Consider the following 21086-nt stretch of genomic DNA (forward strand, 5'->3'; position numbering starts at 1 on the left):
ATGGTTGGTCAAAGCAAACCAGCCCCCCCCCCCCCCCCCCCCCCGCATAAAGACTATATTTAGCATGTTTGTTATGCATCATCGTCATTTTCACTATTTTAATGTGTTTTATGAGATTGTGATGGACATGCCCTTGTTAGTATGGAAGCAATTACTCAAGTTAACTAATATTTCAAGCCAAGATTAATAATGACTATTTCCCAAAATACGTTTTTCAGCAAAATACCAGTTGAAAATGCGATTCGGATCCGATTCCTCTTATGCCATTGATTTGTTGTTGTTGTTGTTGTTGTTGTTGTTGTGACTTTTCAGGTGGCTGTCTCTAGCTGGAAACAGGCTTCATGGATTAGAGAGGGCGGCGTTTGAACCGCTGGCCAACCTGCAACACCTGGAACTGGGACATAACCCCTGGGAATGTGACTGCAACCTCCGTGACTTCAAACACTGGATGGAGTGGCTGCTGTACAGAGGTAGACGCTGGATTTATCTCAGGGGCTGTGCTTGATTTGAATTAGGAGATCGGGCAAAGGGGCACAAAAGTCATGAGAGAGTGGGAAGAAACTGGAGATAACAAGTTCACCCCTGAGATTGGGGGGGGGGGGGTTCCCATCCGTGCGAGCCTGCGCTTCGAGCGATGAAGTCTAACTGCTCAGTGTGTGACTGCACATTACCGTGCTCATTGTGTGTTTCTCCGTACTGTATCCACGTGTCTCTGCAGGCTGTTAGTACATCAGATAACCACAGCTGCTCTGTGCGCTCTCGTCATGTGTGAAAATCTACATTCACCTCGGCGCCTTAGGCCTCGGCTGCCCTGCTAACGAAGCATCTCTTCTCTTTTCTGCTCCATTCTCCTCTCGGCTCCGTTCTCCTCTCCTCTGCCTCGCCGTGGCTCTGCTCCGGCTCGGTTTTGTCCGTTTAAGACCAAAAAAACTGACAATTGACAATGTCAATTTCATAGTTTACATGAAATCTTGACAGTCGCCGTTCGGGGAAGAGACCATCAACAAGATATCTGATAATAAACGAGACTCTGAATGAGAGTTTGAAAAACTGGATGGCAGAGGCGTGTGTTGTCTTCTATCAGCTACAACACGCACAGCTGTAATATTAAGAGGTATTTGGAATGAAGGTAACTTTTGCGAAGGGGAATTCTGTGCCACACATCAAGATGAAAGCGTCTCGGACCTTCTGTCCTTCTGCCGTCGCACCTTCATCGCTCCATTTCTGTGGCTTAACTTATCTGAGGGAGCAGATCTATGACTTTGTTAACTAGGAACGCTATGTTTGGAGACACATGCAAGCATATGATCACAACAAAGCAGATCCCCCCCAACCAGCTGCCGCCTGTGGGAATTAGTGAGTAAGATATCCCCCCCCCCCCCCCCCCCCCCTTCACACACCCACTGGTGCTGAAGCTAGTCATGTCATCCCATGAATTATAGAAAAGATTAGTTGAGGCTATCGCCAACTTAATGTAGAGGGTAGAGCAAATTGTGTGTGTGTGAGTGTGTGTGTTAAGTGATGTATGACTCATCCCAGTGTTGGCACAACCAGCACTCGCTGTCTTTCCCCGTCTTTCAGTTAATTGGAAGTACTTTACAGGCGTAAGGCATTTTGAAAATGACCTCTCCCCGTCCTCCCGCCTTTTGCACTTTGTTCTCTCTCTGTCAGGAGGGAAGGTGGATGCGGTGGAGTGCACGCTACCAAAGGATCTGCGTGGGCGAGACATCCGCGGCGTTCCCGTGGAAATGTTTAACTACTGCCTCCAACTCGAGGACGAGAACGGGGGAGGCGGTGACGGTTCCCGTTCGGGACAAGGAGGAGGAGGAGGCGGTCCTCCCTGCAGCAGGAACGCTCTTAACCCCAGCGGAGAGACGTCGACTTCCGACAACAGCGGCAACTCTGGCGATGACGCCTCCTCCAGCACCGGGGGAGGTGGGGACGCCCCGTCGGACTGTGTCCGCGCCCGCTACCGGCCCGTGAGCGTACGCCGCGCCATCGGCACGGTGGTGATTGCCGGTGTGGTGTGCGGCATCGTCTGCATCATGATGGTGGCCGCGGCGGCTTACGGCTGCATCTACGCGTCCCTGATGGCCAAGTACCAGAGAGAGCTGAAGAAGAGGCAGCCACTGATGGGAGATGGGGACGCTGACGGGGAGGACAGGGAGGAGAAACAGATCTCCTCGGTGGCCTGAAGGAGTGCAGGCACGAGGGAGGGTTGGCGCGTGATAGAGCGAAGGCTGGAAGGGGGTGAGAATTAAAAGGGCTCAAAGCGGAGAAAGAGGGAAGAGCTTTGTTTTTGTACACAGACAGCAACAGGATCTCTCCCTCCGACTCCCCAACTGACACCTCTCTTCCTCCACTGTTTTGTTTTTTTTGTCTTCCTTTCTTTGCCCTTCATCTATTTTTAACCTTCTCCCTCTCTGTCCCTCTCCCCAACATGACTCCCTCGCACACCTACCTTATCTGCCCCTGATTGTCTCTTCCATTTGGACCCGATCTCACTGCAGTATTTGTTACCGATCATTATTCCAACTCGCCTACCAGCCACCTACTGCTGCTGCTGCTGAATTTACCATTATATTATATTATATTGGCTGGGAGACAATGATTTGGCACTCCTGTGAAACATCTTATTTAAGCTGTTACAGAACACTCAGGCTGTGCAGTCAGTACGTATTTGTAAACCTCGACTGAAATTTCAGGGATTCATAGTTTATTGTTGATCGGACCAATATTCCCAGTCATAAGGAGTCTTCTGGTCTTAGGTGGGTGCCCCATTCTCGCTCTCTTGTTTTTTTCCTTCCCCTCCTTCACCTCTCCAAAGCCTGTAGCCTGATCCTTCCTGAAACCAGGACTTCCACCCAGAACCCATCACCATCTTCCAGCCTAATCCTCCTCTGGTTTTCTCATGAACTCCTCTCGCTGATGTGAAGAAATTTGAAAGAAGGGAAGGATCTTGTCAGAAAGTATTAAGCTGCAATTTTGCTTAAAGCCTCCCCACTGATTTGTAACAGATTGAATAATGGGAATATATCAAGTGCTGATGAGAAAATCAAACACGCAAAATTCTCTTGAGTCATATAGATAAGGCATAATGATCAGCCATTGATCACTTGGCATTTTAAATTCAGGATGTCATGGGGGGGCTGTCTCCTGCTGTTTGGACCACATGTGACTTTTTCCTCTGGATCGTCTCCGGACTAATTAAACCCTTGAAGTGTCCCACAGTGGAACTGTGCTGCAGAATTCTGCATCGGGTCGTATTGATCAGCTCAGTGAGGAACAAACCATTTGACTGGGATTTGACCTCGAGTCTATTTGTCTTCTTCAGACGGAGGCAGTTGCTTATTTGAAGCTTGTTCAATGCGTATGGCAACTATCCGGACAGCACTAAAGGTCTCCCAACATGGAAAACAAAGCCTTCAAATGTCTTTTCTGGTGTTATGTGGATTTACCTTCTGAATGGTGAAAAAGGTTTTAACACACTGACTGGGAATTTAGGAACAAAGACAAAGTCGTCTTCACCACTCAGAGGTGAATGTTTGCTAATGGATCACATGACAACAATCTCAGAGAACTCTTGCTTCCTGACAAGGACTATATAAATTCATGTAAGGACTACAAATTTAAGACTCCTGCACTTTATTTTCCTTATCAGATCTTCTCTGGTCTCTGCTGTCCCTCCTCCTTCTCTCCCTTTCTAAAATGGACAAATTGCCCAGTGGGATTATAACGAGAGATTACAAAAAGGAGAAATGAGAAACGCTGCTGTGCTCCTCCTCTTCTTGTTCTCATCCCTTTATTTCTCGATCCATCTTTCTAATCCGCGGAAGCTTTTTCTCACTTCCAAAAGACTTCCTCCTCGGCCCCTTTCCTTCCAGACTCTTGCCCCTGTGTTTGTCCTACAAGGTCTGCAATATGCAATGAAACTTGTGTCACCCAAACATAAACTAAATCTGCATCTGCCAAAGAGTTTCTGTGTTTAAAAAAAAAAAAAAGAAGTATTTTTGCTTATTTGAGATAAATTTGCCTGATGAACACTCTTCCTCTCCGATTCACAAAAGAAAAAAAAAATAGTGTTGATTTGCTTTGCCTTGTGATTTCACTGATGTCCTCATTTGCGTCTGTAGTTTCAAGGAAACAACTGTCAACTGTCTCCTCGGTGATTTAAGTGGCATTCATTGCATATTGCCCTCTACCCCTCCCACAATAAAGCTATAGCTCCCTTTGAATTTTTGATTGGCTGGAAACAAACCTATATTAATAGTGTGTTCTATCTTATACCTGATGATGATGCAGGTAAATATCATTATACTCGTCTTTATGGTATGTGGGCCCCTCGACCCTGAGGTATTTCTGTTGTGACTGTTTATGGATTTCCTGTGTCGATTCATGATGTGTGTGTGTGTGTGTGTGTGTGTGTGTGTGTGTGTGTGTGTGTGTCTTCTGTTGCGTTAATGGGTCCTATGTTTTGTTTTAGGTTTTGAATACTTCGGTACTGTTTGTTCGCTGTGTCCATTTATTTGTGTCGCGTAGTCGGTAGAGTTTGTAAAGACACATAGAAAGAGTTTGGACAGAGCGTGTGGAAGGGCCCCGAGGCGACCTCTGAGAATGTAACGGAGAGTGAGCGTATCTGGATAAAGTTGCACAAATTTCAGATATCGCATGATGTTGTTTCATATTACACCGAAAGAAATCTCCAAAAAGAAAGGCTATTAGAATACAGCTTATGGATTAATGGAGACTTTCGGTCACCAGATGTTGGGGAGAACATTTACATCTGTACAAAAGACATATACGGCTTTCAATCGGTTACTATTACCACCATCGGTATCGTGAAAAACAGTGAAAAAAATGACAATTTAACATCTGTTAATTGCTTAAAACTGTCATTAATTAGAGATCTTCTGGTTTGTTAATAATTTGTCAGAAAAACAAACTCCACTGAGCACATTCAGCTCAACCAGGTGTTGTATCTGTACGTGCAGCCACACAGAACATCGTGATTCACCTCGCATTAGCAGTGATAATGTCGATTTGTAAGCGACGGTGCTGCTGGGACGTAAAAGCTCAATAATGACCCACATGCATTACGTAGCCTGGTGACACGACTCCACGTGAGGAGCGGTTAAAAGTAATTTCCATATAGAGGTCACTCTGGGCACCTTCATGAGACGCATGTACACGTGTTTCAGGAGGAAATATTAATGTAGCCTTGAACTTCAGAGTCTCCGGGGCAGTGAGAGAAAAAAAAAGTGGCTGCTAAACTCTGTCTATGAATCTTAGAAACGTCTTACTGTCACCCCGCCCCCCCGACCCCCCCCCCCCCCCCCCCCCACCCCGACCCCCCCGGGTCTGCAGCTCTTTGTGTTGGTGGTAGCTAAGCATCTTAGCTCTATCCTGTTCCTATAGCTTGTATGTGTAAAGAACAATAAAGTATAGTTTGTTACGTAAAGACTGCAGCAGCTATCACGACGGAGGGCCTCGGACAATAATCTATGGCATGTTGTGTTATTATGATGATTGTTATTATTGAGAATGATGATGATAAGATGATGCTGTGAAGCATTTTATGGTCAATATGCATTGATTTCAATAAAAACATATCACATAAACGATGTCAAACTTACATACAGACCAATGACAAAATGTTGAGGGGAATAAATAAAATGGATTCGGACCAAGCTTTGAAATTTGTAGACGAAATAATTTTGAATGTGTGTTTGTTGTTCAAAACTGGAATCGAATATATACATTTGGGTCAATGAAAAAGGCAGAAAACACGAGAAACAGGCAGAAGTCGAGATGGAATAAAATACTGAATTAAAGTGTATTCAGGCATGATAACAAGATACACTGAACCTTATCTTCTGTTTGTCCTTTACACTCTATCTTCTCTCCTCTTTCCTGCCCTCTCACTTATCTCACCCCAATCTTTCTGTCTCCTCTTCTCCTTTCATTCAGTTTTTTTTATACCCCTTTATCCTTTCCTCTCTGGTGTCTGCCCTATTTATCCACTGCTCTGTCCTTGCTGTTGTCTCTCTTTTAGCACTGTTTCACCTCCCCTATCTTACCTCCAATTTTAGCCCACTTTTAATCCCCATTCACGGTTCACTCTCCTCCTCCTTCATGTCAAATATCTTCTCTTTCCTTTATTCGTTCCTTTTTCTGTCTCCCAGTGTTTTTTTATTTACTTACTTATCGTTCTTTCTGCTGCTTTCTCTCAGTTTGCTTCTCTGTCAGAAGGAGCGTATTAGGTTTATTTACATACAGCCTGTCACTTCTGCCACAGAGATATACTAATCCATAGCTGAGCCCTAGAACAGTATAAACACAGTGGTTTTTTTTTTTTTGGGAGTCACTGTTGACTGACTTTGGATGAGCCGCTGACAAAATTCATTACAATACGGCTGTAAATACAAAATTCTCAGCCTTCATCAAAAGGAGGAGAAATTAAATCTGCCACCAGAAGAGCACAGAAGCTGAACACACATTTCACCCATATGCCACTGGAAAGTGACCAACTTCTGTTCAGATGAACACTGCCACCTGATGGCCATGGGCAGAATCACAACTGTTTTCCTCCCACGTTTAGAAGTCCATGCATTACTTATACCACTTCATCCACCTTCAGGGTCATGGGAGTGCAGGAGCCGATCAGTGACTATTGTTGGAGGAGGGATACGGCCTGGTCAGGTTATTGGCATATCACACATTCACACACACACAGGTTGAACATGCAAACCCCAAAGGTTCCCCCCAAGCACAGATAGGTGGTAAATTAGTGACCCTAATTGCCTCTAGGCGTGAATGTGAGTGTGTGTGGTAGTCCTGTGATGGACTGATGACAGGATCAAGCAATATAGAAAATAGATGGATGGATGGAGATGAGCACAAAGGATATTCTCCATAAGGTGAACATATTTATAATAGAAATGTACTAAAAAATGCAGCAGGATTTAAATGTATTTAGAGTATGCCTCCTATGTATTGACAACAGAATAACAGTTCTCCTTTAAAGTCTTACCGGACAAATTAATAGAGAATATGAATTAATTACCCGAATAACTCAGTAATCCAGCCTTAACACAAAATCAATTTAAAATATATAAAACAATGTAAATGTAACCTCACCAAGACAGGAGCTCAACAAGCATCCGGTGTTAAAATTAAGAGTGATTCTTCTCCACTGTGCTCTCTCTGTTTATGAGCATAACAAAGCTCCAGTAGTCTGTACAAAGCGTCAGTGCTTAACAGTCCCCTAAAAACGATGAAAACGTTCATACATGTTCATGTATTCATAAAACATGACATTTACTCCCACGGTGCAGCTTCATGTTTAGAAATGCAAACTTTAAATATGATTTGTTTTCAGCAACATACAAAAAAAAGAAGAAAAAAAACACCTTCTTTGTCATACTTAACAGGCTATAATGTTTTGCTCAACACAATTACAACATCCTGCAACATGGGAGCAAAACTGAGATCGTCAGTCCGTTACATAACACCAACCCAGACAAGTTTGTTCGCTGAGCAAAAAAAACCTGAATGTAGAGAAACTGTTTGTGTTTTAAAAGCATTTTTTGACTTCACAACATATGAAAACACACGGGCAGAAGGAGCTTTTTGTGTGTGTGTGTGTGTGTGTGTGTGTGTGTGTGTGTGTGTGTGTGTGTGTGTGTGTGTGTGTGTGTGTGTGTGTGTGTGTGTGTGTGTGCATGTGAGCATGTCCTTAACCCAGGCAGCTTCTTAATATTTGATCCCACTTTGTTCAAGAGGTGAACGTCGCTCTCAACAAGAAAGCTTTCTTGTGCTTCCAGCGGGAAAAAGCGAGTGAAGAGACGGAGAGCAAAGGGATAATCGAAAGAATGACATGAGTGAGAAAAGGAGAGGAAGAGGAAGAAGGAAAAAAAAGGTGAGACGAAGGGTAAGAAAGGCAGGTCTGACAGCTTAGAAGGAAAGCAGCGAAGCAAAGAGTGTGTGTGCGTGTTTGGGTGTGTGTGTGTGTGTGTGTGTGTGTGTGTGTGTGTGTGTGTGTGTGCGTGTGTGTGTGTGTGTGTGTGTGTGTGTGTGTGTGTGTGTGTGTGTGTGGGTTTAAAAGGCTAAAGTAGGGTGAAACACAGTGAGCGGTGTGTGTACGTTATGTAAAACGTCAGAAAGCAAGTCGATGAAACAGTCACTTCCTGTGTTCCTGCTGGAGTCAAGCAGCTTTAAGGAAAGCAGTTTCATTTGACATGAGCCTCATGTCTCACATCTGAGGATCCTTAAATATATTAACCACAAAACGCCCCCAAAATAAATCAAGACCACCAAAACCCTGTCAAACGTCTCGTATTAGATTTCCTACTCTACTCATAATAAACAGAGTACAAAAGGATAAAAACGCTTTTAGATCCTGCTGTTCTTTCAACAACTGATTATTTCAAACCAGAGAGAAAAACACCAACAACTGATTTGGGATTAAGTTGTTCTTAGAAACTGACTTCATTCAATTTAGGGAAATCCTCATAATCTCATAACAACTCAAGATGATTAAACGTCAATATTTCTGCTCATTTATACCTTGTAGACACAAAATGCATTTGAATTTCCATCTCCATGTCGCAACACAACATAATAGAAAAGTACAATAATGTTGTTGTTTTTTTTTTTTTAAATAGGCAGAGAGAAAACAAAAGGGGAAATGAGGAAAGAATCCCAAACACAACAATTTATTTTAAACTTATTCTAACTTCATGCAGCTTTGCGCTTCCAAACATAACATGATCTCCACACCTCGGACAAATTCTATATTCTATTAAAAAATAACTTTATACCTCCATTTTAAATAAACATTAATGTATTTGACTTTTTATGCCTTGAAATAAACTCAGTTAAACAATATACTATAATTTATACATTTTTGGAAATAGGCCACGTCTTTATGTTTAGTTTTTTTTTCCAGTTTTCTGTCTTTCTGCATAAATGAAACCTGAATCAGCAAGTAAACACATCAGTTCTGCTTCACTTTCACAACCACGTCTCATGAGCATATTCATCATAGATGAGCTCCTCTGGACAAAGTAACGCCACAAATCAGGTAAGAGTCCCATAAAGCTTGAAACGACGAGCTGAAATACCTCAAGCTTCTATATAAACTTCCCACTGGAGCAGAGACACAACCAAATATTTTCCCTCATGTATTCGTCTAAAAAAAAATGTCATCAAGAAAAACGACAATATGAATATTAATAAACGACGGTTCGGGAGAACACCCAGTAAATATGGCAAAGTATTCCACAGATCTCAGCAACTTTTATGGAGAAAATGCTGAGTGGACGGCGACGCTGCCAGCGAGCAGATTAAATGGATCTCGCTTAGAAGCAGGCAACACTTTTACCAAGTGACAAGCAAACAAGTGTGAAAGGTTGAAGGAGGAAAGTCGAGAACAAAATGAAGACTATTGTATTATATCTATATAAATATGTAAAGTACTGCTAGAGAGTTTTAAAAAATAAAGTGTGACGGGTAGATAATGAAGTTTCAGTAAAGACAAGCTGTTGTATTCCAGCAAAAGTTGTCACCCTACCTCCGGCGATGGCCGTTTTCTTCCCCACCGTCACAGTAACCGCCGTGGTGGCGATCACGATCCTCCCAGCTGGCGCATTAAAACAAGACACACAATCAGTGCACATGAAGTATAATCGAAAAAAATTATGTGCATGCATTCATTCAGGCGTGCGGAATAAATGAGAAGGAGAGCTTTTCTCTGAACTATTTATTTTCTCACATCTTTAAAAAAAAAAAACAAACAAACTAAACAAAACATGTTTGGAAGCCTGCGAGCGCTCACAGGAATAGTGACAGCTGAAGTGACGCCAGAATGTGGTGGGAAAATATGTGGGTGACAGCTTGACTTGGACCGGCGAGGTAATATTTAATAAATTCAATGAGTCTAATCACTGCCATGCAGCCCAGCAGATGCCCAGCAGCCAGATTAACATTTCTAAGCGTTTCGCAATGCAGATTACGGGAGCTAATCAAATGACACCTTCATAACTGAAAGATCATGGATCCGTCTGTGATACGGAATGACATGGGAGGACAAATAATGAGAAATATATATAAATAAAGAATCTCTACTGACACCCTAAGAGAGGAGAGGAGGATCCCTTGTTTCATTTGCATGCTCATGCAAGTGACAAAGACAGAAGAAAAAAGGCCGAGCGACACCGGAAGAAGTCAGTGAACCTCAGTTCTCATCATATTGAAATTCAGGGATGTGGAAAATACAGAAGGAGCAGCGAAACACAGGAGGCATGCCAAGTATCTGTAACAGTTTTCCTCTACCCTCCTCCTCCTCCTCCTCCTTTGCCTCCCTCCGTTTTCTCTCTCCCTCCTCCGCTTGGAGCTCCACCTCTTCTGCTCTCAAGGTGGCACTATAGTCAGCCTCATAGTCTCTGAATACATCTGGAAACAACACACCTACAGTGAAAATGTAAGAAACTGGACATAAAGTGTGTTTCAAATATTCATTGGTTTTTTTTCTTGATGATATCGACCATCAAAGTCCATCTGTGTTATGAAGCATTAACCTTTATATAATTTAAAACCAAGAGGACATGAGAACTGTGTATCAGTTCATTGAGACAGGTCATTCACTTGTCTATTTTTACTCATAATTACATTTAACTGGTCAGGATTGACTTTGTTTTCTAAACCGCCTTAGAAATGGACTGAAACAAAACTCAGTCCAGAAGCAGACAGGTCAAAATACTGAAGACTCACGAGGAATCACATCCGTTTTCTGACTTTCAAAGCTAGAATACAATTAAAGATGGAGTTAGTTTGATGTGATGATGTGAAACATAATGAGAGTTGTTGTGAACCAATCTGGAGATGAGATCCGTCCTTCTAGAAAAACACAAGTGTGTCTGAACGTTTACAACCAGGAACGTGTGTGTGTGTGTGTGTGTGTGTGTGTGTGTGTGTGTGTGTGTGTGTGTTCTACCTCGGGTCTCCCGTCTGGGCGTGTAGTACAGAAACTGTCCAGCAGGAAACTCGGACGCTCTGCGGTACCACACTGGGAAATGGTCCATTGTGAACATATTCTCTTTGTCTTTGTCGGTCAGGAAAGACCTGTGGAGAAACACAAATAAGCTTAAAGAAGGACCCACATCCAAAATAAGATTGGCACTATTAAAAGGCCTGAAAGAAGTGTCCTTCTAGTGCTGGACATTTAAACTAATAATCCCCAAAAGGTCTGGAAATACCAACTGTTTCTTAAAAAAATCTATTTTTAAGCAACCTTAAAAATGGAGTGCAAGTTATTGTTTATGTAGTTAATTTTTTAATTTTCTCTAGACACCTAATTACATACACTTCTGTATTTTTATAATGTTTTAAAAAAAAAAATAGAAGTGTTGTCAGCTTTGCAGACTTTTAACATTTAAACGCATTGTGACTTAATTTTACGGCCATGAGAAAATATGACACGATGAAACCATGCCCACCAACTATTATCACCTGCAGTGCTCATCATCACTTCTCTTTTTATGCAAAGACGAGAATAACTGAGCATCAGGGACTCCATTCAAACTGCTGAGGCTGAGCTTTAATTGACCACTAGAGGGCAGTCTGCTCTTAAATTGCCATCACTTTAAAAATCATTAAAATAATATATATATATATACATACACCTCATTTTCCAGACTTAGATTGAATGTGGCAACATTTACTATAAAAATGTGTGTTTTATTACTCACTTGCCCACTCTCTTCTCAATTCCAGTGTACCTCTGGAATCGCATCAAGCCTGAACGGGTTCCCAGGAAAACTGTTTCAATCCCATCATCAATACTGTGAGAGAGAAAGGGAGAGAGAAAGAGAGAGAGGGAGAGAGAGAGAGAGAGAGAGAGAGAGAGAGAGAGGGAGAGAGAGAGAGAGAGAAACAGGCATGAGAATGTAGCTTGAGGGATAATATATGATTGATTTCTATCAGTGTGTGCCGTCACCCAGAAGTGTTGAGCATCAGAGCGGTCCAGTACGCTTCCATAGGAGCTGTGACCACCGCATCAAACAGGGTTTGTTGCAGCAACTGCACATCACCTGTTGTAAAAAAACAAAAACAAAAACAAAAACAAAAACAAAAACAAAATGAGGAAAACTGTTTTTTGCTATATGTGACAAGAAATATAAGGAATAAGCACTAAAAATGACAGGAAAGAGAATAAAAAGACAAAGTATCGTCAACACTACTTTACCAACATTAATATAGGATTAAATATAATCCAATATTATGTGTGAATAAACTAAATAAAACCTGGAGAAGTCAAAACTGTCCTTTACTAATATCTCACCATGTGTCATTATTCAGCATGGAATACTTCTGTATTTCTCACTTGCATTCAACTCACTTGTTGTCTTCTCTGAAGGTTTTTATTTCCATATGTCGATAAAGCGCACACGTTATTTAGTTCCAACTTACACTCCAGATCTGGCTCTTTGCCGGTGAGGTAACGGACCACCGCCTCCAACTGGCTCAGCTTGCGATGTGAAGGGTCGATGTCAGTCTCACAGTAGGTCCTACAATCACACCCACGCAACGTTAGACGAAAATGAAATAGAATAGAATAAAATAGAATAGAATAAAATATAATCGAATAAAATATAGCTGCAGAATCGCAGCAACGTTGATATTTCTGGAAGCTTAACTCACCACTCGCTGGCTATGATCAAATCTGGAGCCAGTAAGTCATGAAGACCTTCAGAAAAGAAGCGTAGTCAGAGGGGTTAAAACATTTCTTCTAATATGTGGCCGAAAATTTAATTACTTAATAGTACAACTACTATATATATATATATATATATATTTATTTTTTTTACTTGTTTACTAATTTTTTTTATTTTTTCCCTCTGCTTTCCCTCATGGTTGCTGGGTTTAGTTTCTAGTTAGTATGTTTATGTTCCATGTTTAGCTCATTGGGACGTTTCATGTTTTATGTTGACGTATTTTTTCAGGTTCACGTTGTGTTTTTATGTTCCTGTCAATTTGTCCTCTTAATTTCTAGTGCCTCATTGCTCCGCCCTCGTTTCCTCCTCACCCTTAATAGGTCCTGGTCAATGAGTCCATTCACATAACCATGAAAATCTGACAACTGGAAGTAAAAACATTTATTTTGATCATGATCTACGAGCTGCCTCCTTTTTCCATCACAACCCCGACACTTACCCTCCTCAACAGAGACATTCCCAATGAAGATGTACTGTCCATATCCCCGACTCAGCACGATGCCCAGACTGTCAGCACACAGAGGGAAACGAGTGTGACCTCAATTATATAAACTTTGCTCCTGACAACAGCATTATGATCACAAACAACATTTTTTGTAAACGTTTTAAGAGGTTAGACGAACCTGAACGGCGTCTCGTTGATGACAGTGTAGAAGTAATCGTTCTTCAAAAACATCACTCTCGTCTGTGAGGGACAAAGGTCGACGGAGTGTGAAAAGGAAGAAAGGCAGAAACCTAAAAAGGTTCGCATTCAATTCACCGTCGCAAAAAGTAAAAAAGAAACCCAGCTCGAGATACAAGAGAGGGAGTCACTGATCTGATAGTCACGGCAGTACTTTCACAAAAAGGACTTACTCCTTTATCTACTGAAGTTCTCACGTCTAAAGACAAAGTTCCCGTTTCTCCTTTCACCATGGCCGTCCTCAGCTGAAAGCACACGCGCACACACACACACACACACACACACACACACACACACACACACACACACACACACACACACACACACACACACACACACACACGTCACACACTGGGTACTTAGAGCAGAAGTAAAAGGCCAAAATGTGTGTAAATGTGTGTAATCTTCACTTTTTCCTCCGTGTCTTCCCATTCCACCTCTGACAGATCGACACTGTTGTAGTTGGGTTTCGGCTTCAGTGTTTTCCCTTCTTTATACTGTCGCACAGAAAGATACCCGTTGTTTGCCGCGTATATGATTAGTAAAACATTAAAACGGAAAGAAAAAGAAAAGTCTGTACCAGAGGTCGTAGGTCAGGATGAGACAGGATGTATCCGTTATTGGTGAGGAGAAATGCGTAACCATGGATACCCAGCTGAAACACCAGAGAGACAGAGTCAACGCGGTATCCGTGGGGGGAGTGCGTCTCGGTTTGTGTCCCAGATGGTTCACCTTGTATCTTGGGGCTAATCTCATGAGTTCCCTCAAGGCCACATCGGTTCCTACGACTCCCAGCAGAATCCCATGAGACAACTACAACAAGGGTAAGAATAAAAACAGAAGAAAAAGGACATTTATAATAAAGTTCAAGCCCAAATAGAAACACTGTGTACAGCGTAAGATATAGATCAGGCCCGTATTTCACAAACGCAATAACTCACGGTGTCGAACATGGAAACGTAGCAGGTACTTACAGTTTCCTTCTTCTTGCTGAACACGGGCATGGCCACAGAGGTCATCAGCAGCAAGCTTTGTGCCTGACTGTTAAACAGCTGTGACACAAGAAATACACTGTAATTTCAATCTTTTCCCGTTAATAACCTGGGGCAGGTAGCTGAGGGGCAACACAGACTGGACGGAAAAAAACCGCAAAAAAAAACGATCTTGGAGTTGAAGTCATACAATGAAAAGTTTTAATAAACATGCTTTTGAAAGATTTATTAAACGAAATGTAAAAAAGAGCAAAATGAGTTATAAAATGCTGATATTTAATTTTGGAAAAGCATGTTGAGCGAAACGGCTATGTTAAACTAGAGAAAACAAGTAAAAAAAAAAAGGTAAAATAAAATCTGTTAAATCGTAATTTCAATACAGAATTTATACTTTTAAAAAATAAAAACGACAACGCCAATGCAATCTACACACAAAGGTAACCAAATGGGTTTAAGTAGTAAAAACAGGTATTAGTGAAAAGTTAGGATGCAACTTTAAAACAGCTTTAAATATCAGGGTCTCAACAAAAAAAATCAAAACAATAACTATGGTAGGGAATCTAACCAGTCTATCGAGGACACGGCTGTGAACAGCAAAGTCAGACTAACAAGCAACTTTTAGGGAGCGCTAAGAAAAGTTAACTATTGACTGTAAATGAAGGGGTAAGCAAGGTATTACCATTACTATACTATTTATTCTCTAAGGTTTTGCCACAGCTCCAAACGCGTTTACCTCTTTAGTATGTGGGAACTGAAGTGGAGGCAAAAGGAAGAGGGGGAAAGAAATCATGAAATGATGAGCCACATGTCAAACGATAACGATGAAGGCAAATAGGAGACCGAAGAAAGGAAGGGAACACACCAAAGATGAAATATTTGTTTGAATTCTTCATTTATCTGATTTATCTGATAAAGCCGTTCAGTTTAAAATACTGAAGTAGTATCAAATGAGGCTTTACGGTATAGCATAAATATATTGTTATTGTGCAATATACATATATAATAAAATACTTACTTAATTACCAAACGTTGTTTTTATTGCACATGTCTCTGCAGATGCACATGTGATGGAAAATAAAAGCGCCCAGTTTTGAGAAGAGAAGGGAAAGAACCCCGCTACTGAGATATTTACATAATTTGAGCTCCGGGGACAGACGATAGGCGCATGTTTTCATAGAGAAAGACAGGAGGAGCACTTTGATGTAGTGCGGCAGACGATGAAGATGAGAGGTAGTAACGATGCCTGCCCAGCAGGCAGCAGGCGCACTGACCACGCTGTCCATGTAGGCCTCGGTCCAGATGATGTCGTGGTCGTGGTTGATGACCATCGGCCGGCTGAGGACGTGGAGGTACTCCATGACGTTCTCCTGGACGTCGGCCAGCGTGGAGATGTGTGTGTAGTAACCTGCAACACACACGTGCACAAACTTTTAGTTACACACTGAAATATTCAGACTGTCACACAACACTCACATTTGACCATTTCTTCTTCAATAAAGTTTAAATTGAATAAATGTCTCACTGGGGTTTTGTGTTAAAAAAAAGCACTTTGAAAATTAATGTCAAGATTTATTCTTTTTTTTTAAACACAAACTGGAGACGTTTGTCCATCCCTCATTATTTGCCGTGGATGCTGTAAAATCACATTAAATCACTTAATTCTGACTCTATAGGACGTCTGATTTTACACAGAATTTTGTTTACTGATAATAAGAATAATACATTTTAAAAGCACCCCGGGATCGGTGGCTTTGTCCTTCCTACTCGAAGAAATTTCTTCACTGGCCTTAAGAACTCTGTAGTAACCTGATGTTCACCATTATAGAATTATTTTCAACGTACAATTATTATTGGAAAAAAGGCAGTTAAGAGAAACAGAATGATTTCTCAGACATCGCATCTCTTCACAATCCAAAAAAAAACAACCACTTGGCTGTTCGTATCGAAGGCTCAGCACGAATCTCCCAATGATGCGACTGTGTTTTGCGCGGCCGCGTTCAAAGCTTGGCTCCGTCAAATGTTTGTGGCGTTTCTACAAGTGGGGAAACATTGACGTCAGTGGGACCCCCGCAGCGAAGCAGCGAAGCAGCGAAGCCGCTGAAGCGCTGCCAGGTAAGAATACCTGCGTCTTTTTCAAGCTTTTTTCTCCCTTTGTATCGTCTCCCAGAAGCGACGGCGTGAATATTATTATGTAAACTGGCTTGACTGCACTTGAGTGACCTGTAAGCGAAGGAGCCGCCTGCAATAAATAAATAAATAAACAAACAAAACGTGTTGAGGATAGGATATTTTTGTCGCTGGCAGAAGCCACTGAGTGTGTGTTGCAGCAGAAGGGAGTGCACCTGTTAGCCATTACACACACAAGTAGGGTTTTGGTTTTTTTCGGGGTTTTTTCGGAGCCGGGCATATGCTTCCAGAGTATCAGCGCAGATAATCAGTTATTTAGTCAAAGGTTTTTAACGTGCTCAGACCCGGATAAAGGGATTATATTCCGGTCTGAGCTGATGCGTGACCCCGTGTAATTCACAAGGGGGCAGCACCTGATGCCCCGTTCCTGACAGCAGCACCTGGGATCAGCGGCACACTTCATTATTTCTGCCGAGAACAAAGAACAACGAGACTTAACTAAAAAAAAAAACAACAAAAAAAACAACCTGTGTTACCTTTGTTGTTGCAGGCAATCCATTTCACGCTGTCGGCAAACGTCATCTCGCGTCCGATCAAATACGTGAACACTCGGACCTGGAGAGTGCGGAATATGTTGCAATAAACCGGAGTACTGGTTGATGCTTGAGTTTGAATTTGCTTGTTTTTTTTTGTTGTACCCGTCGTTCTGGCCAGTTGAACTCCTCGAAGACGTCTCGGTAGTCCTCCATGGCCCCGTCTGTTATCAGCATGATGGCCTGGTTACACAAGCTGCCCTGTCCCAGGGCCGTAGCCTGAACAACACATACACACAGGCTCAGTTTGCATGTTTCCCCTGGTTTCTTCAAAGTCTCCGAGTCTGTGTTTGGATCACCCCGTGATCCCGAGATTAATGAATTCTAGTTTTAGAAATGTGTCACACGGTACTTCAACTTCCCCTGTGGCTTACCACATGACTGTAGTAATATGTCCAAAACCTGTTCAGTTACATGCTATCCCTATGTGTTTTCTCCAGATCCTCTCATCTTCTCCCTCAATCCAAAAAGAATAATTTGATGTTAATTGTCGATTCTAAAATGTATATGAATGTGTGATGAACTGGTAATTTGGTCCAGGATGTAACCTAATCAGAAGAGTCCAAATCAGACAATATTGTCATTTTTACTATTCCATTTTTTTTGTTGTTTAAATGAACCACTGCTCATGTCACATTTCGCTGCAGGATTTGCATGCAGATATTGTTTTTAAATCCAAATCTGGACTTTTTCTGAGCTATTGTAATGCTACTAAATATTTTTTTTTTCCCATTTATTTGAGTAGATCGCTTAAATTTCCCACGTAAAAATAGTGGAATGACACACGTTTGTACATATTTTTAACCACTACTCATATCAAGTACTCATACTTTGCATCGAAATCTAATCTCACCCTCCACACACACACACACACACACACACACACACACACACACACACACACACACACACACACACACACACACACACACACACACACACACACACACACACACACACACACACACACACACACACACACACACACACTCACACAGTCTATTCAGATCATTTTCTGGGAATAATCAAGTTTTTGGGCACAACTGTAGAGGTGCTTCATCTGCTACGGACCTCATTGAGGATCTTGAAAGACTCCTTCATTGCTTTTTTCACTTTTCCTTCTCCTTTGACGTGAAGCTCTTCCACCAAAAGCTTGAAATGCTGCACAGAGACACACACACACAGACATTATTTAAGAAAAATAACAGGTGCCATCAGGAAGCTATAGACTGCTGACAGGTGAGTCCTTCACTGCAGGAAACCGCGGAGAGCGGAGACATAAGGTAGAGTGAAGTCGAGGGATTATCCTCAGCCTCCTGGCACGCTGACCAATAATGGCAAGTTACTACAACAGCAGTGGGTAATCAGGATTAATCGGTACAAGCACAAAGACGCAAACAGACATGATGAGGATCAGCCACCACAGTGTCAGCTGGACACGCACCAACACATCCAGGAAATGTTGTTCACCATGAGACGAGGAGGTTTACACAAGGAGAAAATGTCAAATTATTCTATTAAAACTGTGAAAACTTCAACTTTAACAAGTACAAAACCGAAGTCGTTGAGGTGTGTACAGCTCCGACATGACTTTAAATGTAAGTGTGTCAGCCAACATCTGTAAGCCAATCCTGTCACAGCCTGTCTCGCTGGGCAGCAGACCAATGAAATCCCTCGTCGGCCGGTCACATGGCCTGCTTTAAAATCGTCCTCACCTGAACTGCAACAATGTGGACGGGAGTGAATGTAGGGCACACAGCCAACACAGGAGCACACAGACACTGAGCAAGTGATAGAGAATAGATCCCGTAAAGACGGGAGTCTGGTCTGTTTCTACAACTGGTTCATTTGGGTAAATCCTGAACGCCTGACGACACATGACCGCTGTGATGTTTTGACTGCGATGACGCCGTAACTTATACGACTCATGGGTTCAAAGAGTGTAATAGAATTAATTAGCCGCGGGGGCCTTTGAGTTGTCTGTCGGCTGCGTGTGCGTTACCTCTCTGTTATCCAGATCGGCTTGAACTAGTGTCCCCTTGAAACAAGGCTCCACGTAGCGGACGTAGTCACTGTACTGGAAAAGAGAAAGAAAATCATCACGCCCGGCAAAGCCTTTGATTTGTCTCAGAAAAGTAAATCAAAGACAGAAACAATCAACTCAAATATCTCAAATGAATAAATTTAAGATGGATATCCACTAATCACAGAACCTGGTGTATTTGGAGTCCCGTTGTGCTTTGTGTACAAAGATTTCAGACACTTAGTGGTTGTTCTTTTAGTGAACTGGAACCATTTTAGTGTCCTTGTTTAAGCAGTTTGTTGGCCGTTTCTGTGAGTTCCTGACCCGTTTTTATGGGAGTCGCGTTTTTTTTAAATAGTTGTTTCCATTTGTTTGTTTATTTATAAATTTGATATCAAAAATTTCATTGATTCTCATTTTTCATCTATTCATGCCAGTTTAGCTTCACTGAGTTAGTTCTCTTTATTTATTTATTCATTTATTTATTTATTTATTTATTTATATTTTGAACATGTAAAAAAAAGAAGGAACAAACAAAGTAAAAACGAAAACATCCAAATGTGCAAACAAGAATTATAAGAGACAACACACTCAGTTTTCCACACGTGGCTTTACATGTTCGGAAGGGGATCGGAAGAAGTTTAAATCGTCCCCTGAACATGTATGGGCCATAACAATGGAAGGGCGAGTTGAGGTAAAACAAATAAAGGGGGGGGATATAAAGAGCAGATTAGTCTGTGGTTGGTTTATATAAAATTTTGTACAAGCTGCGCACTAAGTTGTTGAATATTACCATTTTACAACCACTTACATCATTCCTTTTATTTTATTTTCTTTTTTTTCTTTTTCCAAGAACTCAATTTTTTTCATTTTTGCTGTGCGGCCACTCGGCTGAAAGGAGTGTAGCTTTAAATTTGGAGTCGAAACAGCTTATGGGCAGGGGATTTGCAGGAGGCGTATGATTACACCCACACACAGTAATACCGGGATAACCCATGCTTATTACACAGATTTGGAGTTGTAGGGTTACACACAGCCAGAATCCTGAAAAACCTCCAACCCAAATTAAATCGGAAGCTTTGATGTTACTGAAAATGAAAGCGTGGTAAGAACGAAATGTTTGATGTGTGCCTGTTTTTATGTGTGCGTGTTTACTCACCGCTATGATGTTAACAAAGTCATTTTCCCCCAGCGTGTCCAGGATCGTGTTTATGGTGTGTTTGGCTATAGTCAGCCTGAGTCCCTTCATGCTGCCGCTCACATCCACCACGATCACCACGTCCTTCGGAGAGGTGGCTGCTTGTATATACCTACAAACACACAGAGCGACGGCGAGGTCAGGCTCAAACAGGAGATTGTTTTTTGTTTTAACAGGATAATTACAAACAGACAGAACAGAGGTCAGCCTTTATCCTTTTATTTGTTTCTCTCTTCTTCCGTCCATGTGTCCCTTCATCTCTTTATTACAGTCCCCTGATTTTCCAAGCTAATTAGGATCAGTGAGATTTCCCCGACAGCAGCAGTCACTGGAAGCCTTCCAGATCCACGCTGCCTTGCCGCTTGACATTCGCCTTCCAAGAAATGAGTTTTTCCTGTCTGAGAGCCAGACAGACTTCCTGGAATTTGATTTACGGTTAATAAATAGGTCTTATTCTCCTCGACAAACCTTTTACCCTGATGGAAAGATCACAGGCCAGAGTGGAGAAAGGAATTATTCGGAAATTCAAGATTACAATAATAATAATAATGATGATGGAATGATTTTTCTTTTTGCATTTATAAAACTATTTCTCAAACAAATAAATAAAATGATGTGTATTCATTCACACCGACTGGCCAACGACTCAGTTTTTCCTCTGCAAATTCTTTTAGTGACGGTCTAGTTTACACTTTAAA

The 21086-nt window shown here is 41.8% G+C and overlaps 2 protein-coding genes across 2 annotated transcripts in view; one reads left to right on the forward strand and one right to left on the reverse strand.

Moving 5' to 3' along the window:
- lrtm2a (leucine-rich repeats and transmembrane domains 2a) overlaps positions 1-4062 on the forward strand; it is a 25263-nt gene extending 21201 nt beyond the window's left edge. Inside the window, exons 6-7 of the mRNA XM_080491895.1 lie at positions 313-470; positions 1672-4062. Of these exons, the coding sequence (XP_080348021.1) occupies positions 313-470; positions 1672-2195 (682 nt within the window). The 3' untranslated portion in view covers positions 2196-4062. The remainder of the gene's footprint in view (positions 1-312; positions 471-1671) is intronic.
- cacna2d4a (calcium channel, voltage-dependent, alpha 2/delta subunit 4a) overlaps positions 1-21086 on the reverse strand; it is an 85101-nt gene that overhangs the window by 53962 nt on the left and 10053 nt on the right. Inside the window, exons 9-28 of the mRNA XM_080491886.1 lie at positions 20350-20500; positions 19170-19244; positions 18239-18328; positions 17273-17386; positions 17111-17189; positions 15719-15852; positions 15181-15198; positions 14430-14507; positions 14188-14268; positions 14036-14110; positions 13866-13952; positions 13629-13700; positions 13397-13458; positions 13213-13280; positions 12700-12745; positions 12469-12566; positions 11996-12089; positions 11748-11840; positions 10994-11121; positions 9572-9640 (exon numbers count right to left, since the gene is read on the reverse strand). Of these exons, the coding sequence (XP_080348012.1) occupies positions 9572-9640; positions 10994-11121; positions 11748-11840; positions 11996-12089; positions 12469-12566; positions 12700-12745; positions 13213-13280; positions 13397-13458; positions 13629-13700; positions 13866-13952; positions 14036-14110; positions 14188-14268; positions 14430-14507; positions 15181-15198; positions 15719-15852; positions 17111-17189; positions 17273-17386; positions 18239-18328; positions 19170-19244; positions 20350-20500 (1712 nt within the window). The remainder of the gene's footprint in view (positions 1-9571; positions 9641-10993; positions 11122-11747; positions 11841-11995; positions 12090-12468; positions 12567-12699; positions 12746-13212; positions 13281-13396; positions 13459-13628; positions 13701-13865; positions 13953-14035; positions 14111-14187; positions 14269-14429; positions 14508-15180; positions 15199-15718; positions 15853-17110; positions 17190-17272; positions 17387-18238; positions 18329-19169; positions 19245-20349; positions 20501-21086) is intronic.

This window comes from Lipophrys pholis (genome assembly GCF_963383615.2).
Source record: "Lipophrys pholis genome assembly, chromosome: 22".
Lineage (NCBI taxonomy): Eukaryota > Metazoa > Chordata > Actinopteri > Blenniiformes > Blenniidae > Lipophrys > Lipophrys pholis.